At 39.2% G+C, this 19456-nt stretch overlaps 3 protein-coding genes across 11 annotated transcripts in view; 2 read left to right on the top strand and 1 right to left on the bottom strand.

Annotated features, from left to right (window-relative positions):
* The window catches only part of LOC116601884, a 57776-nt gene that overhangs the window by 29191 nt on the left and 9129 nt on the right, over positions 1–19456 (bottom strand). For 2 of the 9 annotated variants that reach the window (XM_048732234.1, XM_048732236.1), the window contains exon 1: positions 4486–4617. The exons of 3 other annotated variants lie outside the window; for them this stretch is intronic. Coding sequence is in view for 1 of the 6 variants with exons in the window: in XM_048732243.1 (XP_048588200.1) it covers positions 7661–7672 (12 nt within the window). In the remaining 5 variants the exon portion in view is untranslated. Of the gene's footprint in view, positions 1–43; positions 164–4485; positions 4618–7660; positions 13322–19456 lie in introns of those variants that run through there. 4 more of the 9 variants (XM_048732233.1, XM_048732235.1, XM_048732243.1 and 1 more) reach the window with 3 other exon arrangements.
* On the top strand, positions 1790–3878 carry LOC116605578. Its single transcript, XM_048732253.1, has 3 exons — positions 1790–1917; positions 2509–2618; positions 3105–3878. The coding sequence occupies exons 1-3, from the start codon at positions 1902–1904 to the stop codon at positions 3450–3452; spliced, it is 474 nt and encodes a 157-aa protein (XP_048588210.1). The 5' UTR covers positions 1790–1901; the 3' UTR covers positions 3453–3878.
* On the top strand, positions 5034–6034 carry LOC116601886. Its single transcript, XM_032362707.2, has 2 exons — positions 5034–5558; positions 5693–6034. Exons 1-2 carry the CDS (start codon positions 5034–5036, stop codon positions 5933–5935), a joined length of 768 nt encoding a protein of 255 aa, XP_032218598.1. The 3' UTR covers positions 5936–6034.

The following is a 19456-nucleotide window of genomic DNA, read 5'->3' as shown; positions in this document are numbered from 1 at the left end:
GGCGAGAGCGGCCAGATGGCGGTGTAATATATAGGTTATTTACCGGCTAAGAGGTCCGGCCTCGGTCAGCATTTCCCAGACCTCTGTCACAGTTTTTCTCTATTCGGACCGACCCCAAGTCGGTAAATAACTTATTTATTTTACCCTTAAAACATTGTCCGAAAATCCCGCAGTCAAGATATTTTAGTATCTTGCGTCACAGTCACGTGGTTTCTCTGTATGTCGCTTACATACAGTAAAACCACGTGACACTTGTATTCCACTCACAAGATGGCGTCCTCCATGAAGCTGGAGTCCGAATATTAGAGCAGAGAAAGCTAAATTGTAAGCATTGGCCATGTAATCTTACTACCACCGTTTTTTATCTTAATTATATAGACATACACAGAAAACAGACAAAATCGCTTCAAATGATTCATCAGAATTCATCACTCGAGGTCCCGAATGTAGTTTCCTATATTATAATTTTACGAGTTGTGTATATAAGCTTATTATCTAGCAAAACACTGGTGTCTATATTATAAATAATTATGACACTGGACGAAATAAAGAATTTAAGTGCATTTAAGACATATCCAAAATGTACCTTAAATTTACTACTGTCTATATGTTGCATTTAAAGGCCACACTTAAAGTCAGTAGTAACTTTAAAAAAGAATTTAAGTTACATTTAAGTAGGGCTCTTATAGTCAGTAGCAACTTTAAGTAGATATTGATTGTTAACTTGAACTCCTTTAAATGTAGTATTGACTTTAAGTAACTTTCTTTGCCTTTATCGAAAACTTATAATCTTTAGGAGATTTAAGTGTCTTTCATTAGTTCTAAATTTCATCATATTCGTTGGACTTAGAAAATATTTTCCGTAGTTTAGAAGTTAATTTAGTTTCTAAACATAATATTTTTTGGCTAATATCAGGAACGTTTTATGAAACGCATATAAATAGCTTTAAGAATATTCGGTTTCTTGTTTAACCAAGTGATTTGTATTTTGGCAGAAAGAAAAAGCGATGAAAAATTGATATTCGCATTATTTTAGGATTACTTTGCCTTTAGCAGTAATAATAACAGCTTCACCGGCGGAGAGGAAGTCAGTCGTCATATATGCGAGAGGAAGTGACGCGCAAGCGTATCTATTGTTTTCCCTTCACGTGACTACCACGGCGGGCTATTCGCATAGCGTGTTTAGAAGTGTGACTTTGGTTCATCTAACTTCTCTCTAAATCCACGCCAAAAGATTCGCTATTTCTTTCAATGACATCAAATCGAATGGCAAAGCCTACCAATGAAAACATGTTGACCACATAACCTTCAAGTTTGGAGGGAAAACAGAGCTTTAAATGCGGGAAATCAGCGACTGCGTGCGTGAGGTGAGAATTCAACAGTGAAGACAGAACTCGCTGAAATTCTCGCCGAAAGGGAGCCTCAGAGACTTTCAGGTAAGCCTAACTGACCGGAACCAGTTCTTGTTTATTCGTTTCTTGATTATTTTTTGTCTTTAATTGCAACCTTTCGAGTTTAGGTGATCTTTTTCCTCTTTGAGTAGTGTCTCATTCGATTCGAATCAGCGTTCCGCCGTACGCTAAAGAGCCTTCGGTTCTATCTTATCTGGCCAGCGGAGAAATCTTATATTCTTCACATGAAGCGCTTGTTTTATTGAATTGTATTTTATACAAATCAATGTTTTTTTTTAAGATTATGCTCGGTTGTTATTGAGCTAGTACATTGCTTGGCATCTCTTTATTTTTCTGGTAATCATTAAGAATAATTAATCACAGAACAATGCCAATATTGTCAGCCTAGATTTCAAATACCAAATCAATTGTTGTTTTAATTATTGTTGTTTTTTCCTGAGATAATGCTACCCCAGAAAAAAAAACACAACAAATGCAACCAGATATAGAATGATGATTTTCAATGGTAAGAAAACAACCTTTTTACATTTTCAGCGGAAAATCCCTAAGAAATATTGCATTTTTTATTGTGTCTTTTTACTATAAGTTTTAGTTGTCCAGTATTTTATGCTTTGGTTCGAAAAAAGGATGACACTTAATTCAAAGTCAGTCAACATAATCAATATAAGCAATCAATATCAGGGGTTTCATTAGAAGGCAGGAACCAGCAGTTAACCACCGCCGTCAACTTAAAACTCTGATCTCAGATCTAATAAAGTTTGCAAATGAAGCATGATCCGTCCACAGTGAGTATGACCGTTCATCTCAGCAGACAACCTTTTTCAAAAGCTTATTCTGGACCCTGGATATTGTTAAGAAACCAAACTGTTTAGATTGAAGGCAAAATCGTCTGCTTCCTCACAGGTCTTTCGCTACTAACCTTGACTCATGACCAGAGGCACACATCCACCATACACCTATACATATACCCATGATGATACCCATTTAATCAATGATCCATTATACTCCCCACCAGTTCAAATTAGTACTGCAACCACCCCTATGGAAAATTCCTGCATCTGCCCCTGATGACAAATTCCTTTTTTTTCTTTTGCAGCTGCAATGCATGTCCATTTCAGAACTAAAAAGAGGGAGCATGTCACAAAAGCAAATGACAGTTATGATGCCACCTTAAACAGGCAGAGAAAGCGCAGCCGGCTTAACACAGTGAGTATGACTAAAACTAATGATTCATGTGATATCTATGGCATAAATAATTATGAAGACCTTAATCCTCTAAGATGTTGGTCTCCTATCCCATTGCCAGACTATTGCTAGATATATCTACCAATTATCAAATCCAAATCCCCCCCTCCCCCCGAGGAACCCTAGTCTATGTAAATGGCCCCTTAGAGTGGTATTCATCGGACTTTGAAACAAAAACTACTAATAATCAGTGTTTAATAGTGTCTACTAGTAAAGAGTGAAAAGGAAAATACAATAAAAATTACCTTCATTGTGTATAGCAGTAGGTATTTGGTTAGTATCTATTTCACAGTCACATAAAAACAAGGTACTCTTGTGATTCAGTTTATATAGTCAAGGTCCAAATCTCAATTTTTAATGCATGATTCAAAAAGGCAAGAATTCCCTGGACAACAACTCACAATATTCAGAAAATCAAATACATTTGTTTCTCTTCTCTTTTTGTAGAAAACAACGCTACGAAAAAAGACCTTGAGGGAAAGCTCTAGCATCAACGAGGAGAGAAAAGGGAAATACTTTGAAATCATGTCTGTGGGCTATATGTCCTCAGAGCACACAGGGTCTGATGGAGAAAATGAGGGGTCTGACGAGGAAGCACCTAAACTGCTTTACAAGCATAAGCTTCTATGGAGGAGTGAGGAGGCCGATTCATTGATGGCCTACTTAGAAAAAAAAATTAGGAAGGGCAGGGGCCAGAGAAGCACAAACATGATGTTCAGGAGGAAAGATGGTGCTAATTCGAAAAGAACTGCACCAATTGGTGCTCCCGATTGGGCTGTGAAGCATCAGCTTTAGGTTGTCTACATGCAAGCTATTCTTTTCGAATTAGCACCATCTTCTCTATTTTGCTATGAATGATGGACTTGTGCGTTGGCACAAAAAATGTTACTGTTGAAGCATATAGTGATCGACTTTGATTTACAAATTCACAACGATTTTTATTACAACAATTTCATGAGTATTCAGATTTATTATTGAACTATTTTCCTCGAAAAACAGTAGATGAGGCTACAATTTATTATATAAAGGAGATGTGATTTATTTAGAATATTGAAAGAATAATATTCAAAGAATTATTACTTTGACCAAGAGCTGATAAAATAATGTTTATAGTAATTTATTTATTTTGAAATATACACTTATTGGACCAAACCAAATGTATAAATACCGATTATATTTTACTGATTACAGAAAATACATGAAATAAAAGATTTCAGTAGATATGCTTGTTGGTCTCTCTGTATATATATTAACATATTTTGTGGGAAGGGGCAGATGGGATCTATTGGTTTGTCCTAACTGCAAATTTAGAACAAATGTATTAATTGGTAACATTCGCACGCCGTGCAAAAGGCAAATTGGCTAAGATGTTTTTTGATGGGTAAATAATTTGCAAAAGTGACCCTTGCTGTAGTAGTAAATATAATGAATATACACTCTTTGCATCATGAGCAAATGCAAGCAAACATGACGAAAACAAAACATTTGCTATCGTATTTACCGGTGCGTGAATAGAAATGCAAATCCGTTCTTTGCACTGTTTTTGATATATTAGCAAATATGAAGTAAAATCGGCCTTCACTTGGTTTGTCTTGGTGCCAAATATAAAGCAAATTCAATATTTGAATTTGAGTAAAGGCGAGTAAATATGGACTTTACCATAGTTGCAAAACATATTTACTATATCTGCAAATCCGTTTTTTCGTCCAGTGCTAGACAATTTAAAAGGTATAAAAGGCGATGCACAGCACTAAACCCCACAGTCTAACCAAGACTCAAAAATACAAGATGTCTAACCAAAACACCAACACCGAGACAGCAGCCATACCTTGGGGAACCTTGGGGACTACGACAAACGGTATCCTAAACGACATGATGGCGGAACTCCTAAAAATGGGTGATACACTGGAGGGGATCCACGCACAAATAGAAATCTGCCGTGCGCGAGCGGCGACCTTGGAGAAAGAGCGGGATGGATTACAAACGATGTGCGGAGACTACGCAGCAGAAAACTCAAACCTCCGTGTCAGAGTGCACATCCTAGAAAAGGTACTACGTGACGAAAAGCTGGAGAACGAGAACCTACGTATGCAACTACGTGATGAAAGGCTAGAAAATGGCAACCTGCGTACCCGTATAGATTACGAGGAAAACAACCGCGACAAAGAAAAACAGATCTGATGACCTCTCCACTACTGTCTAGACATCCCAAGAGGTAATATAACCCAAGCCAATCAGAAACAAGTAACCTTAACCACTAACCAATCAGAAACTCACCCAACGACGTCATTGGCGTCCACAAACAATTTAAAGGGTATAAAAGGCGACGCACACCACAAAACTCCCCATAGTCTAACCCAGACTCAAAAATACAAGATGACTGACCAACCTACTGCCCAAGATACCAACACCGAGAGGGAACCCCCAGCTTGGGAAACTACCTTGAGACGTTGTTACCGCCTCAGCGCCACCTCGAGAACTACGAGAGACGTGCACGCACTTTGTGAAGCGTATTGCGACCACGTGGATGCGGTAGGGGAGTTTATGTCCGGGAAATTGAACAGGATAGCAGGGCAAGTGGAGGAGATAGAGAGAGAGCGCGATAGGCTACGAGCACTATGCGACGACTACGAAGTAGAAAACTCAAGCCTCAACAGCAAGGTGTATGGCCTGGAAAGGGAACTACTGGACGAACAGTCCATCAACGCAGCGACGATATTAGAAAATGCCAACCTCAGCCACGAAGTTGGTGTCCTGGAAGACCGCGAGGAAACCCTACGCATGGAGTACGACCACCTACGCATGGAGTACGACCACCTACGCATGCAAATAGATTACGCCGATTATAAAGACACCTGTGACAAAGGGACGCAAGTACCGTCACCCAACGAGGACCCACAGGTGATACACCAGAGACGAATGAGAATAATACTCCACACTTTGACCTTAGTAGGGATGGCAGTAGTAGGGACGCTGATATTGCTGTTAGTAGTGGTGGGGGTCAGATACATCTAACACGCTGTTTTCACCCGTAGGACATGGACCACCCTACCGACTACGAGTTAGGGTACAGTGCTGCCGTACGCACGTACCAGCCAATGCTACTAGACCTGGACGCAAAAGTGCACAAGTTCATGGATAAGAAAATGAAAGAGAAGACCCGACAAAAAACCCAGCTGCTGAAAAAGCTCAAACGTGGAGAATACCGTACCCGCAACCACCAGAGGCGCAATGTCCGCAAGTTGCAAGGTGTAGGTCAACACTACGACTCTGAGTGACTTCCACTACAAACACTTCTTTTATTACCCTATAACCAGTAAATACATTTTTTTATACTAATTGTAATGGTAACAATAAAACACTAAAAAGTAAAAAAATGGCTGCAGTCTCTCTATATATCCCCAAACGGGAAGAGGTGCGCCCCCTTCCCTATACGGTGTGCAGTGTCCCTGGTGACTTCCCAAACCTCTGCCTCCTTCCCCTCTAGTATACCAGGTAGCCTTTCGTTACGACACAGCTCCAGCATATCCTTAGGGGTGACTCCGTTGCTCACAACCTCCTCCATGTAGGAGAACCAAGGGCTCCAGCGCATGGTGAACCCAAGCGCTTTCACCACCCTGTCCAACCCACCCCACATAAAATCGGTGTTCTCCCTGACAGCATCCCTAACCTCGTAGAAGCAGTTTATCCAGCTGTCCTTCTCCCCGTGGTAGGACTTGTACCCCAACACTTCACCCATCAAGTCCCACACCACCTTCTTGACGTAATAGTCCACGCCATGTAAGTTATTGGCCGAGTCTACCACGTCATGGTAGGCGTAATCAGGGGGTACCTCTCCCACCACGTAGCTGCTGTTGCTGTCGTCACTGTCTACGACCACTACCTTCTCCTCCACTACGTAGCTGCTGTTACTGTCGTCGCTGTCTACAACCACTGTTTCTTCTGCTTCTTCACCACAGGTGCTGCACCCCCGTCCTCCCCCTCCTCCTCCTCCCCCTCCTCCTCCACCGTGTACGCAGCCTTGGTTGGTGAAGGAGACGCTGGTGGGGCGTTTGCGTTTGCGCCCGCGCGGGGGTTGAGGGTTTGCTTCCTGCCCCTTCCTGACGCCTTCTTCTTCTTCATGGTGGGTGGCGTCCATATCGCTGCCGGCTTCTTCCTCTCCGACTCCTTGGGTTGTTCTGCCCACACGAACTGCTCGCATTTTTTGTTGGGTGGGTTCACTGGACACTGAAAGTAGACGCGCCCCCTAGAGAACTGGCCGCCGCTTACCCCTGGGCGACAGATGAGACCGTGGTCACACACTGGGAAGTCGGAGACGGTGTTTCCGTCGGGGATGGCCTCTTTCACGGACTGGGCGTCGTCAGTAGTGAAGTAGAACCCGCACCCTAACTTATCGTTTTTGTAGTCGATGGGTGTCCCGCACTTCAGCGCCCCGCCCACTTGTTTTACCTCGACGTTGCAGAAGCACTTCATAGCGGAGGAGTTGTTACCTGTCTGCACCGCTGTCCTCCAGCGTCTTATATCCTTTCCCGCGCTGACGTCACCCGTGACGTCGCGGCGCCCCGGCCAATCCCAACCTCACCCGTGACGTCACCACCCCTCACCGTATACCTCGCCTCCCATTGGCTAACGCCGGCTGTGACGTCACAGGGCACACCATATATCCACCAACCACAGCCCGTCTTGACCACCCCTCCCCTAGCAGACCATAAGCAGACCATGTATACTATTATTACTACTGTTGACAAAGATATGAGAAAAGTTTACCTCACTTAGAGCGATCTTTTTGTCCAAAAGAGACCGGAATTCTCATTGCGTGCCTAGGGGGAGCAGGCTCAAACAGGCGGCGCGCGAGGGGAGAGTGCAAACTGTGGACCTGGCCACCAATCACTCCAGAGAGGATGTCCTAAGCATCCTGAAATCGAAATTTTCGACGCTCCGTATTGAACTGAGTTGCCAAAGAGGTAAGTGTCTGGATATTTATAGCATATAATTGCATTAACCCTATCGGACATCCAATTTACATTTGCCTTGTAGATATGGTCCTTTATAAAGGAGTCCACTTGGCAGCTGGGATCCTACACCAAGAGAGGGTCATGCTCCATGGCCACCAAATCCCAGATGACCATGTGTGTGTGGAAGTCACAACAACTTCAAGTTCTAGTATCCCCGTCGCTCTTGTTTTGGGAGAACTAGAAGAAAATGTTTGTTTACGAAATGGAATGATCTTTTCTCTCCCTTTTGAGTAGACACATTTTCTTAAGAATTATCACTCTGTGGCGAACCAAGTTTACTATTTTTTTTCTCAAAATGTAGAACAAGCCGAGGAAACTGTTGACAAAAATCTAAACCACCAATAAGAAATGTGCCATACCACTACCTACAACTCTTATTCAAAACTGTGGGAGTTGTATAGCTTAAAAAAGGCGACACATGCGTATCTCGCATGTTTTGATAGAGCAACAGAACATTCAAATGTACACAATCTAGGCCTATAATGGGAAAGAGCATGTGCTCGTTGGACGCTTCAAGGAATTGAAAGTCTGTTAACCTAAAACATTCAAGGCAGCTACGGTGCGCTCAGAACTTGTAATCAGCGATGTAGAAGGTGAAGCCACTAGGGAGTTTGAGATAATTTGGCTGCCCTTTTGCTCTTGCGAGTAGGACAGAAACGTTGCCGAAAGTCAAAACACCAAGATGACTGCTCTTGCCGAAGAAAAGACAAAAACCACGAATGAAAATACAATTGTTACACAAATATAATTTCTGGAGATAAATCCTTTGCTGACGACTATAAAGAACAGGGGATTTTGTTTCAAGTGATAGCTTTGCATACAAATACCAAGGTGGAGGGGGTGGGTACTCTGCTGTGATTGGATAATTTCTTTATTTACAAAATGCATCCAATTTTGGTTATGATCCTAACTGCTTACGGGTGTTCGGAAAACAAAGACCCGGAAAACGAAGACCGAAGATCTGGCGGACAACAAAGACCGAAGATCGAATACTTGAGATTTATTTACAAAATGCATCCAATTTTGGTTATGATCCTAACTGGTTACGGGTGTTCGGAAAACAAAGACCCGGAAAACGAAGACCGAAGATCTGGCGGACAACAAAGACCGAAGATCGAATACCTGAGAATAAGTAAAACCTTTAAGAAATGAAAATGAAAATCTACTAATTATGTAATGCCTTTTCGAACGGAAGAAGACAAAAACAAAGGGGACCAATACATTAAATGTGCAAAGAGGCAGCCTAGTTTACATGGCCCCAGAGCTATTTTAACAGCACCGATGTCTATACGTCAACTCCAAACGAGCGATGTTTGGTCACTTGGGATGCTTTTGTTCATGCTGTGCAACCCACAATTAGATTATCCATATGATCTGGAGCTACGGCAGATAAAGCGATAGAGAGGTGGTCCGTCGAATGGAAAAAAAGAAGGAAGCGTTTGGCGAAAGATTAATCCATATTCTTCAGCCCCGCCATAGAGACAGACAACGGCCAGGTGTGGAGGGCTTTCTTGACTTCCAAGGGTTCTATTGGCCTTCAGCTGGTCAACGCTCCATCTCAGGTTGTCGCTAGACTTGCGTAAGTAGCGATTGGTTTTACAATTACATGCGAAATAATTCCCAAGTTATGTCTGATTTTGAAAAAATTCGGGTATAACCATTGAATTGTACAACAACCATCTCGCATTGTGTGTTAGACCTCCACTTTGTCATGCTTGTTGTCTTTAGACGATATTCCCACAATTGGCCGGGGAATGCATTTTTTGAAGAGGTGGCTTATAAGTGGAGGCGCATCATGTGGCCATGGTTATATCACCGGGGGTCTCCAAATAGATATGTGACTTTTTCAAGATGTTGCTATTTTACTTATCACACCCGCAGGATACAGAGTGGGGACACCAACATCAACATCAAGGAGGAGTTTGTAGGGCCTGGCACGCTACTTTTGGAAGAGTTGTGTTTACGTTCGGGATTATTTCTTATGACGTTATTAGCAACTAACTTTTTAATTTTGAAAATTTATTAAACTTGTCGCGTAAATGTTATAGTTTTATGAAAATAAATATCAATGTTTTAAACCTATTTTGTTTCTTCTGCACAGGCACTATTTCCACACGTCCCTGTAACAGAGTAAAAACTATGAAACCGGATGTACGCTTGCTACACCGACTTGGTCCTGTTGACCAAGTCTCATATTACACGTCACATGATATGTCCGCTCAAGCACGGTTCGGAAAGTTCTTGCCCAGTACGTGAGTTTTTAAAAGAACGTGGTTGACGAAGATATGAGAAAAGCAAAGTTTACCTTACTTAGAGCGATCTTTTTGTCCAAAAGAGACCGGAATCTCATTGCGTGCCTAGGGGGAGCAGGCTCAAACAGGCGGGGCGCGAGGGGAGAGTGCAAACTGTGGACCTGGCCACCAATCACTCCAGCGAGGATGTCCTAAGCATCCTGAAATCGAAAGTTTCGACGCTCCGTATTGAACTGAGTTGCCAAAGAGGTAAGTGTCTGGATATTTATAGCATATAATTGCATTAACCCTATCGGACATCTCAGTACGTGAGTTTTTAAAAGAACGTGGTTGACGAAGATATGAGAAAAGCAAAGTTTACCTCACTTAGAGCAATCATTTTGTCCAAATGAGACCGGAATTCTCATTGCGTGCCTAGAGGTAAGTTGCCAAAGAGGTAAGTGTCTGGATATTTATAGCATATAATTGCATTTACCCTATCGGACATCCAATTTACATTTGCCTTGTAGATATGGTCCTTTATAAAGGAGTCCACTTGGCAGCTGGGATCCTACACCAAGAGAAGGTCACGCTCCATGGCCACCAAATCCCAGATGACCATGTGTGTGTGGAAGTCACAACAACTTCAAGTTCTAGTATCCCCGTCGCTCTTGTTTTGGGAGAACTAGAAGAAAATGTTTGTTTACGAAATGGAATGATCTTTTCTCTCCCTTTTGAGTAGACACATTTTCTTAAGAATTATCACTCTGTGGCGAACCAAGTTTACTATTTTTTTTCTCAAAATGTAGAACAAGCCGAGGAAACTGTTGACAAAAATCTAAACCACCAATAAGAAATGTGCCATACCACTACCTACAACAACTCTTATTCAAAACTGTAGGAGTACTGTATAGCTTAAAAAAGGCGAGACACATGCGTATCTCGCATGCTTTGATAGAGCAACAGAACATTCAAATGTACACAATCTAGGCCTATAATGGGAAAGAGCATGTGCTCGTTGGACGCTTCAAGGAATTGAAAGTCTGTTAACCTAAAACATTCAAGGCAGCTACGGTGCGCTCAGAACATGTAATCAGCGGTGTAGAAGGTGAAGCCACTAGGGAGTTTGAGATAATTTGGCTGCCCTTTTGCTCTTGCGAGTAGGACAGAAACGTTGCCGAAAGTCAAAACACCAAGATGACTGCTCTTGCCGAAGAAAAGACAAAAACCACGAATGAAAATACAATTGTTACACAAATATAATTTCTGGAGATAAATCCTTTGCTGACGACTTAAATAAAGAACAGGGGATTGTACATTGTAGAGAAGCCTTGATGCTCTGATCTTCTGAGATTAGGCTTTTGTTGCACGATTTGTTCCTTTTTTATCAGCGCATTTACTAGAAGCTGCTTTTTCCAGGACTAATGAAAACTGCTCATGCATATGCTGGGCAAGTGAGCTACGAACCCCGTTAAACAGGTCAACTATCCCAAAGTAAGATCCACAAGTGGCGACAATCAGAAATGGCCCCACATTGATGGATAGGCGTAATGCGTAAGTTTTAAAACTAGTTAAGACATGCTTGAAGGGGTACTGTCCTTAGTATTTTGACAATTACTTAGTTAGAATAGAAATACCTCTATTTCTACTCGCCAGAGCAACAAGCATCATTTGCCTGCAGAAAGGGCTAACCTTTTTCTGCCAATTGGGACCATGACGTTCCACAAATGTTGTAGGTGGAAAGATGTTTTCAGCTATATGACCCATAATCTTTCATGTCTGTCAATGTCGGTCTACGCAGGATATTGAAAGGCCAGTAAAGAATTGTATTTTCCGTCGCACTCTTTAGAAGAAGCAAGTGAAGAGATGTTACTATCGACAAAGCATGAACCGTGAATTCCCGATGTTTTGGATACTAAAGATCTATTTCGGTAGAATTTACACAGTGAAACTTCAACAGAGAAATGCCAGTTCCGCAGAGGTTGATTGACCTAGTAGTAAACTGAAAAAGGATTTAGCATCGCATTTATGAGAAGAAGCGCCAAGCGATATAACAAATCAAATCAAAATGGCTAATACTGGCGAACTAAAGGAAGCTCTACACCCCTGGTGTCAGTAGTGCCTCTGAGGAATGTGACACCCCCAATTAGCTAGAATGCTCAATATTCTGACCTTTCCACAACATTGAAAAAAAAACGAGAATGGGGTAGGGGGAGAAAATAAAGGAGAGACAGCAGGAAAGAACAATCTTCAGCCATACCTGCCGGGAGCCCGCTTCAATGACCTGGGTCAAGTTGCATTGACATAGTTGTCAAGTATAGCCAATAAAAGATGCAGTGAAAACTCTCAAGGGAAGTTTGAGGTTATAGATAAACCACAGGTAGCTTCAACAGAAAATCTTTTTTAAAGTCTGAAAGAGACGGGAGCCGTAGTCTCCTTCGCAGCCGCCAGCGGTCGTAGTCACAAAGCGCTGCCCGCCCGTAGGGGCTGCTCAGATTCGAAATACATTCCTTTCCCGCTTTTAGCCAATCAAGTTTTGGGTACCATATTTCAAGAACAGTTCGCAAAAAGAAGAAAAGAGGAATTAATTGTAACAGTGAAGCTTTTAAGTTTTTTTTTTAAGAAGAGAGGCAAATACATAACACAATAACTGTGACTGCATGTCTTTTTTAAAAAGAGAAACTCCATTATCTTTCCTTTCTGTCCGACACCTTGTGTGCAAAGACACACTGCTATTGATCCTATATCCCAACTTATGCGGCAATTTCGATCACGTTCCACTGATTGAAACATTATATGTATCACCAATTTGCGATAGCAGCAAAAAGACATTGTGTTAAACTCGCAATCCCCAAAAAATGTCAGTGGAAGTCAAAACCAACGCTCATCCACATGCCAGATGATTTAATGTTTGATGTTGGAACGCATGTAAAAGTAAAGTGGGGTGCAGAAGATTTGAAAGGTCTTAGTTGGAAAACATGGTAGTACACAGCTTACATACAATACTCCAATTTTCTTATGGACTAGATTGTAGTTGAGCATTGTGGTGAAAAGGCACAACTTTACACTCTAGATATTTCACCAATGACAGCTGCAAGGGGCTAGCATATACCGTGCACCTACTGCACATAGCTTTGAAATACGTTGCTTTTAACTGTTTAGCATACAGTGGCCACTTGTTTTACTTTATAACACCAGGTCCAAGCTAGTGAAGCAATAGTTTTGTTTCATTTTACTAGGTCAAAACTACTGGATCAATTGAACTTTAGGGCCACCAGGTATGAATAAAAGGTATCTGGTAAAGGTTATCAATACCCGATGAATTTGGAGTAGATTAAAAGCATAATACCCGGTAACATTTCATCGGGTAAAAGTTATTTCAAATATAAATACCCGGTAAAGCGTTATCAGGTTATCGGGTAAAACAAAATATAAATACCCGATGAAGCGTTATCGGGTAAAACAAAATATAAAGGATACCCGGTATAGCGTTATCGGGTAAAAGAAAATATAAATACCCGATGAAGCGTTATCGGGTAAAACAAAATATAAATACCCGATGAAGCGTTATCGGGTTATCGGGTAAAGGAAAATATAAATACCCGATGAAGCGTTATCGGGTAAAACAAAATATAAATACCCGGTAAAGCGTTATCAGGTTATCGGGTAAAAGAAAATATAAATACCCGATGAAGCGTTATCGGGTAAAACAAAATATAAATACCCGGTAAAGCGTTATCGGGTAAAACAAAATATAAATACCCGATAAAGCGTTATCGGGTAAAACAAAATACAAATACCCGATAAAGCGTTATCAGGTTATCGGGTAAAAGAAAATATAAATACCCGATAAAGCGTTATCGGGTAAAAGTAAATATAAATACCCGATGAAGCGTTATCAGAAAGTTCTGTAACAGGAAGTAGGGTTTGTATTTTTTTGGGTCGGGTTATCATGGTAGACACCTTTAGAGATAGCAGATTTTCAGAAGACCTTAATAGCACTTGCGGCGAATTTTATACCCTAAGGGATAGGTCAAGCATACAGTATTATATGTACATTTTTTAGGGAACGTCCCCCCTTCCCCTGGCTCTATGAGAGGAAAACGTTTGGTACTTTACCAAATTGTATATATATATATATATTATAGGAAGCAAGAAACCCCCGTGTGGATCCTGGGTTTGCCTGGAGGCAAAATGCATTAGGTAATGCTTAACCTATCATAGCTGTTCAATGAGACAGTGTAATGTTTACAATCTTTTGCATTTTTTTATGGAGTGGAATTTATGCTATTGAAGGAAAAAGCTTTATTTGGAAAAAAGTGTATTTTAATACATTATTACAGAGAATGCATCTTCTTCAACAGAGTTTTATTATTATTATATTTGGAAAATTGACTGTATAAAGCGAAATTAAAAGATTCTTAAAATGGAACTTTCATATGCAATATTTATTTTAGTTTGTTTTCATGATAACATTGATTGTGTTTGCTTTGTCATAGAAATTTGCTGTAAGATGAAAATGGCCTTGACTAACTGAAGTGATAATTGGCATGCCACTAATGTTTTCACTGTAATATTTCAGGTAGAAATGGAGATCAAGAGGAGAATGGTATGTATTTTTTTTATCCAAGATTTGCAAAATGTGTTTTTTTTCTTCCCTTGACAGTCAATTGCATGTTTTTCAACATCAGTCAAGGGTACAGCTTGTTCATTGAATCTTGGCACCCTCAGAGCCAGCAATCTGTGCACAAATTGTTAAAGCTAAAGAAATTGGATGAATTTTCACATTGTCAGTTCACGTCAATTTCACACGTATTTCACATAGTCCCTTCTAGTAGTGTAAGGATAGCAAAAAAATATATTTTTTAGGCCACAAAGTGACTTGCTACACGCAAGGGTAAAAAATCAACCAACTTTAACAATTGTAAATTTTGTGCAATTCGTTTTATTTGTGCAAAATTCCTTATTTTTGTGTGCATAACTTTCCAATATATTGCACATAATTCCTTTTCCAGGTATACATACGTAAAATGCACCTGATTTGGGTGTGCAATTATTAATCAATCCCTCAGTCACCATCTGCTATTTTTTTCCCTGATCATCTAAAGTACTATTTCTATTTTAGTGATAAACATAGATGACTTGCAGGATGACATAGAACGTAAGATGTTTTATATTTGATGATGACAAACAGACAACACAAAATGTGTCAATTTATACGAAATTTAGTTTTTATTTTGCTTATTCAGGTTTATGCATTAAAATTAATTTTTAAATAAAGAAACACAACAAGCAGAGTTGAAAGCTAGCAACCAAAAAAAGCTTTAGACAAGAACTTGCCGTGCCTAAGTTATTTTAAAGCCACATACAGCCATTAGGAAGCAGCCCAATGGGATTGAAGGGAGGGAGGGAACGTGCCTTTTGCATGAAGAAAGGGGAAGAAAGTGTTGGAGTGGCATGCACAGAAGTGTGAGAGGCACCCTATGCTTCAACTATTTTCACTAAGTATAGCACTAAATTCTGCTAAATATAGTACTGTTTCATGTTTTTGTCGCGAACACTCTATAATCCTTACAGGATTGTAATTATTGGGACCGCAATATTAGTGATTGTTGCTTATTGTCGAGCTGTGGTGACAACAATTAAGTGAAAAGAACCGGGCTACATATTCATTGGCCAGTTTCATAAGATTTGCAATGATAATTATGATCAGTGTAGTCCACCTTTTCATAGTAGCAGCCAGACGAAAACGTTAATAATGGAAGAGAAAGTGGTAAATTTGATTTACTATAATTCCAATTAATGATCCAGAAATATTTACCTTATGATGATCTGTAGTGGCATGTCTTTTTTTTCATTGGTTAGTATATCTTCATTTTTAACTTTTTTTTTTTGCAGATGATCACATTACAGACAATAGTGATGGAAATGGTGATGAAAGTGGCAGTGAAAATGGTATTTTTTGTGAAAAAAGGAATACAAGTTTTCACTTAATGCACATTTATACTTATATCTTATTCTTATTTTTTAAAACTTTGAACATTTTTTAATGTACCTACCATAAAATCTCGAATAAGTTTCCACCCTCCGAAAGTAGCCAGTGAACCTCCCTAAAAGTCAAAATTGATGACCACCGACAAATCCCAAAAGTAGCTACCCCCTAAAAGTAGCAACCTCTCCAAAAGTAATAGTCACCAAGAAATGCTGTTCTTTCTATCTTGCATTAGAATATATCCAGATGTTGTGAAATTATGAGATATAATGTAGCCATTAAAGAAAAAATCATCAATAAATGTAATATTGTCAAAGGATTATATGTCTCATTTTAGAGATATTTAATAAGTTTGATTCTCTATTTTGTTGTATGTACATCAACCATACAATTAGTAGCAAATTGTTTTTATTTATTACAGAAGTAATTGGACAAGATCAGGATGTAGGAAATGGTATGCAATTATTTATTTAATCTCTCAACACCTTCTTATTTTGGATTCAAATCATTAATAATTGTGCTATTTCTATTAGTGATAAACCTAGATGATGATGTTCAAGATCAGATTGAAGGTAAGATGTTTTTCATATTGTCGATGACAAACAGACCACAAAATGTGTCATCAATTTATAAGCAATTGAGGTTTTTTTCTATAAAACAATCTGCAGTGTTATTCTTCTATCAAATGATGTTGCATTTTAGTTGCAGATGATGTTGATGAACAGAATGAAAGGGATGGTGAGTATTATTTGTTGAAACAGACCACAAAATGTGTCATCAATTTATAAGCTATTGAGGTTTTTTTCTATAAAACAATCTGCAGTGTTATTCTTCAATCGAATGATGTTGCATTTTAGTTGCAGATGATGTTGATGAACAGAATGAAAGGGATGGTGAGTATTATTTGTTGAAACAGACCACAAAATGTGTCATCAATTTATAAGCTATTGAGTTTTTTTTTCTATAAAACAATCTGCAGTGTTATTCTTCAATCGAATGATGTTGCATTTTAGTTGCAGATGATGTTGATGAACAGAATGAAAGGGATGGTGAGTATTATTTGTTAAAAAGAAACAAGAAAAAGAGATAAGAAAAAGAGCAATGGAACATAAAATAAAATATGTACACAAAACATTTTTGCATCATTTCTAAGCTCAAATGCTTTAAACTCAACTAAGTGGTTTAGATGATTTTCCATTTAGCTAGATGTATTGCAACTGCATAAGTATATGAACTCGGATACGATCAAAAGAAGTAAAGAAGGGACGTCAATAGTGAGTTAATCCATTCAGTGCAGATTTGAATATTTAGTGCCCTTGGCACTAATTAAATTTTTTGGGCTCTTGGGGGTGCTTTTTAAAGAGGCGACACTTTTTGAGGAGAGGGTGCTTATTCCAGTCTCAGCGGAAAAAAAACAACATCTGAGCCGATTTTTATGCAGAAAACTAAAACAATGGCACTAAAAGTTTGGTACATTACTGTATTCAGATGGAGAATACAGTAAATCACTCTCTGAAGGAGAGTGATTTTACTTTGTTTGTTGACAATAACAGGACCATGTTGCATCCTGGTAGACAGGCAGCATGGATAACTCCATCTATTAATCACAAACTCAAAACAATGTGATCTTTTTTGTTCAGATGACTTACTACTCAACAACAGTGGCGTAATTGTTGATTTCCATGGTATGTGTAAATGTGTATGAAACTAGTTATCTACTATGAAATGCACAATATAGATTTGAAAGCAATGCATACATGTGTTTATATCAGTATTTATTTTTTATATATTTCATAATTTTTAAAATACAAGTTATTGTTTATTACAATTATTGAATTAAACATTACTCTAACATTAACTCTATATATTATTTCAGGACATGAGTGTGATTTGATAACTATGGAAAATCTCAGTTATTTACAAGGTAATGTGGATTTCAGACATCCTAAGCAATGCAGGAACGCTAGAGAGCGGTACCCTTATTTTGAACTTGACATTGAACAAGACGCTACTCGCTTACCAGTGTTGATTAAGCAAGAAGGCAATTCAATTACCATTTATATTTCCGGAATTCCTATGTCATTTGTTTTTTAAGCTGGCAGGAAGGGAGCGGGGAGGGAGGGGAGTTTAATATAAGGGGGCGTTCTTTAGATAGGGTGCGTTTATTAGGTCATTTACGGTAATAACTGCTGTTCCGCATATTTTAGCGCGTAAGTTAGCAACAACAACAAAATCCTGCGTAATATTGAGTTTTGTTCGCATAGTTCCAGAAGCCCTGGTATGAATGAGTACTTTTATCTGAATCAATCTTGCACAATATATCATTAAAGTGCCAACCAATAAAGTTATTCACAATATGATTGTTTTGTATAGAGAATGAACCCACCACTGCAGGCACTGTCTCAATTGGACCTGGCGTAGTGTCAGCTCACCAGCTTCACACGGACCGTCAAGGTAAATATTGCAGATTATAATATACCTGTTATAGTAACAACATCAGAGGATTTAAATACATGGGTGCAGTGCTACCCTTTTTTGACTAAAATAGGATAATGATCAGGCAAAGATTTCGAACCTTTCCCAAGCCTAATTTGTTGAAAATATCCATACATTTACTGTATTCTCCTGCATCTTGGTACTTCTGATACATTCACTGTATTTTCTCAAGGTTTTTCCTAAAGTGAGGTTGACAGCTATGAAAGTTAAATTCTTAGAACAAAACTAAATTTATGTTATATAAGCCGTGGACGAAATTGTCATTTTCAACTTGTAAGTATGAAAGATTCTACTTTAATGCATTCTTTAGGTCGAAGCAGTTCATACTCCAGAGCACAAGAGTTTTAGAGTGAGATATCAGATTTGTGTGCCCTCCCTGCAACAGTCTTGCTTATACCTCTTCGGCTGTTCCTCCTCCAGCTCCAGATACAAATGAGGATTGGATTTATTTTGGTGACAAATAGAAACCCAATTGCACGGGATCTAGAGTGGTAAGATATAATTAGTAAATTTTAAAATATATGGATTATGTTTTATATTTTCAACATGCCAGGTACAAATGATAAATCTGAAAATTGTCGACAATTGATATGATTAGTAAAAGCATCACCTAACTAACCTAACTAACCTAACTACAACAATGAAACTAGTGAGTAATTATCGATTGATTATTGTCTATTGCAATTATTCATTGAAAATTTATTAACTTATTTATGCCAAGTATTCAGAGGGGTGCGTACCTAATATAAAGGTTGTGAAGAAAGAAGAAACATATTTGACTGTAATTTTGGGGCTTTGCTTTAAGGCAGTACCTAAATATATCTAGTATGCTTTTAGTTCTGATCTCTCTGAATGTGGACCCGGCCACTTGACATCTTTTAAAAAGTAATCATGGTTTCATGTCATTGTGTCACTGGAATATAACATACAGGGGCGTAGCCAGGGGGGTGACACAGGGGGCCCGTGCCCCCCCTTCTAGCAGCCGAAAATATATGAGTCATTATTTGAAATACAGGAGAAAATGAGAATAAAGAAAGTCTAAGACCTGAATGAAACAGTATAAAC

Source organism: Nematostella vectensis, chromosome 9 (assembly GCF_932526225.1).
Source record: "Nematostella vectensis chromosome 9, jaNemVect1.1, whole genome shotgun sequence".
Lineage (NCBI taxonomy): Eukaryota > Metazoa > Cnidaria > Anthozoa > Actiniaria > Edwardsiidae > Nematostella > Nematostella vectensis.
The sequence above is the reverse complement of the archived record's forward strand: the minus strand, read 5'-3'. Positions and strand labels throughout refer to the sequence as shown.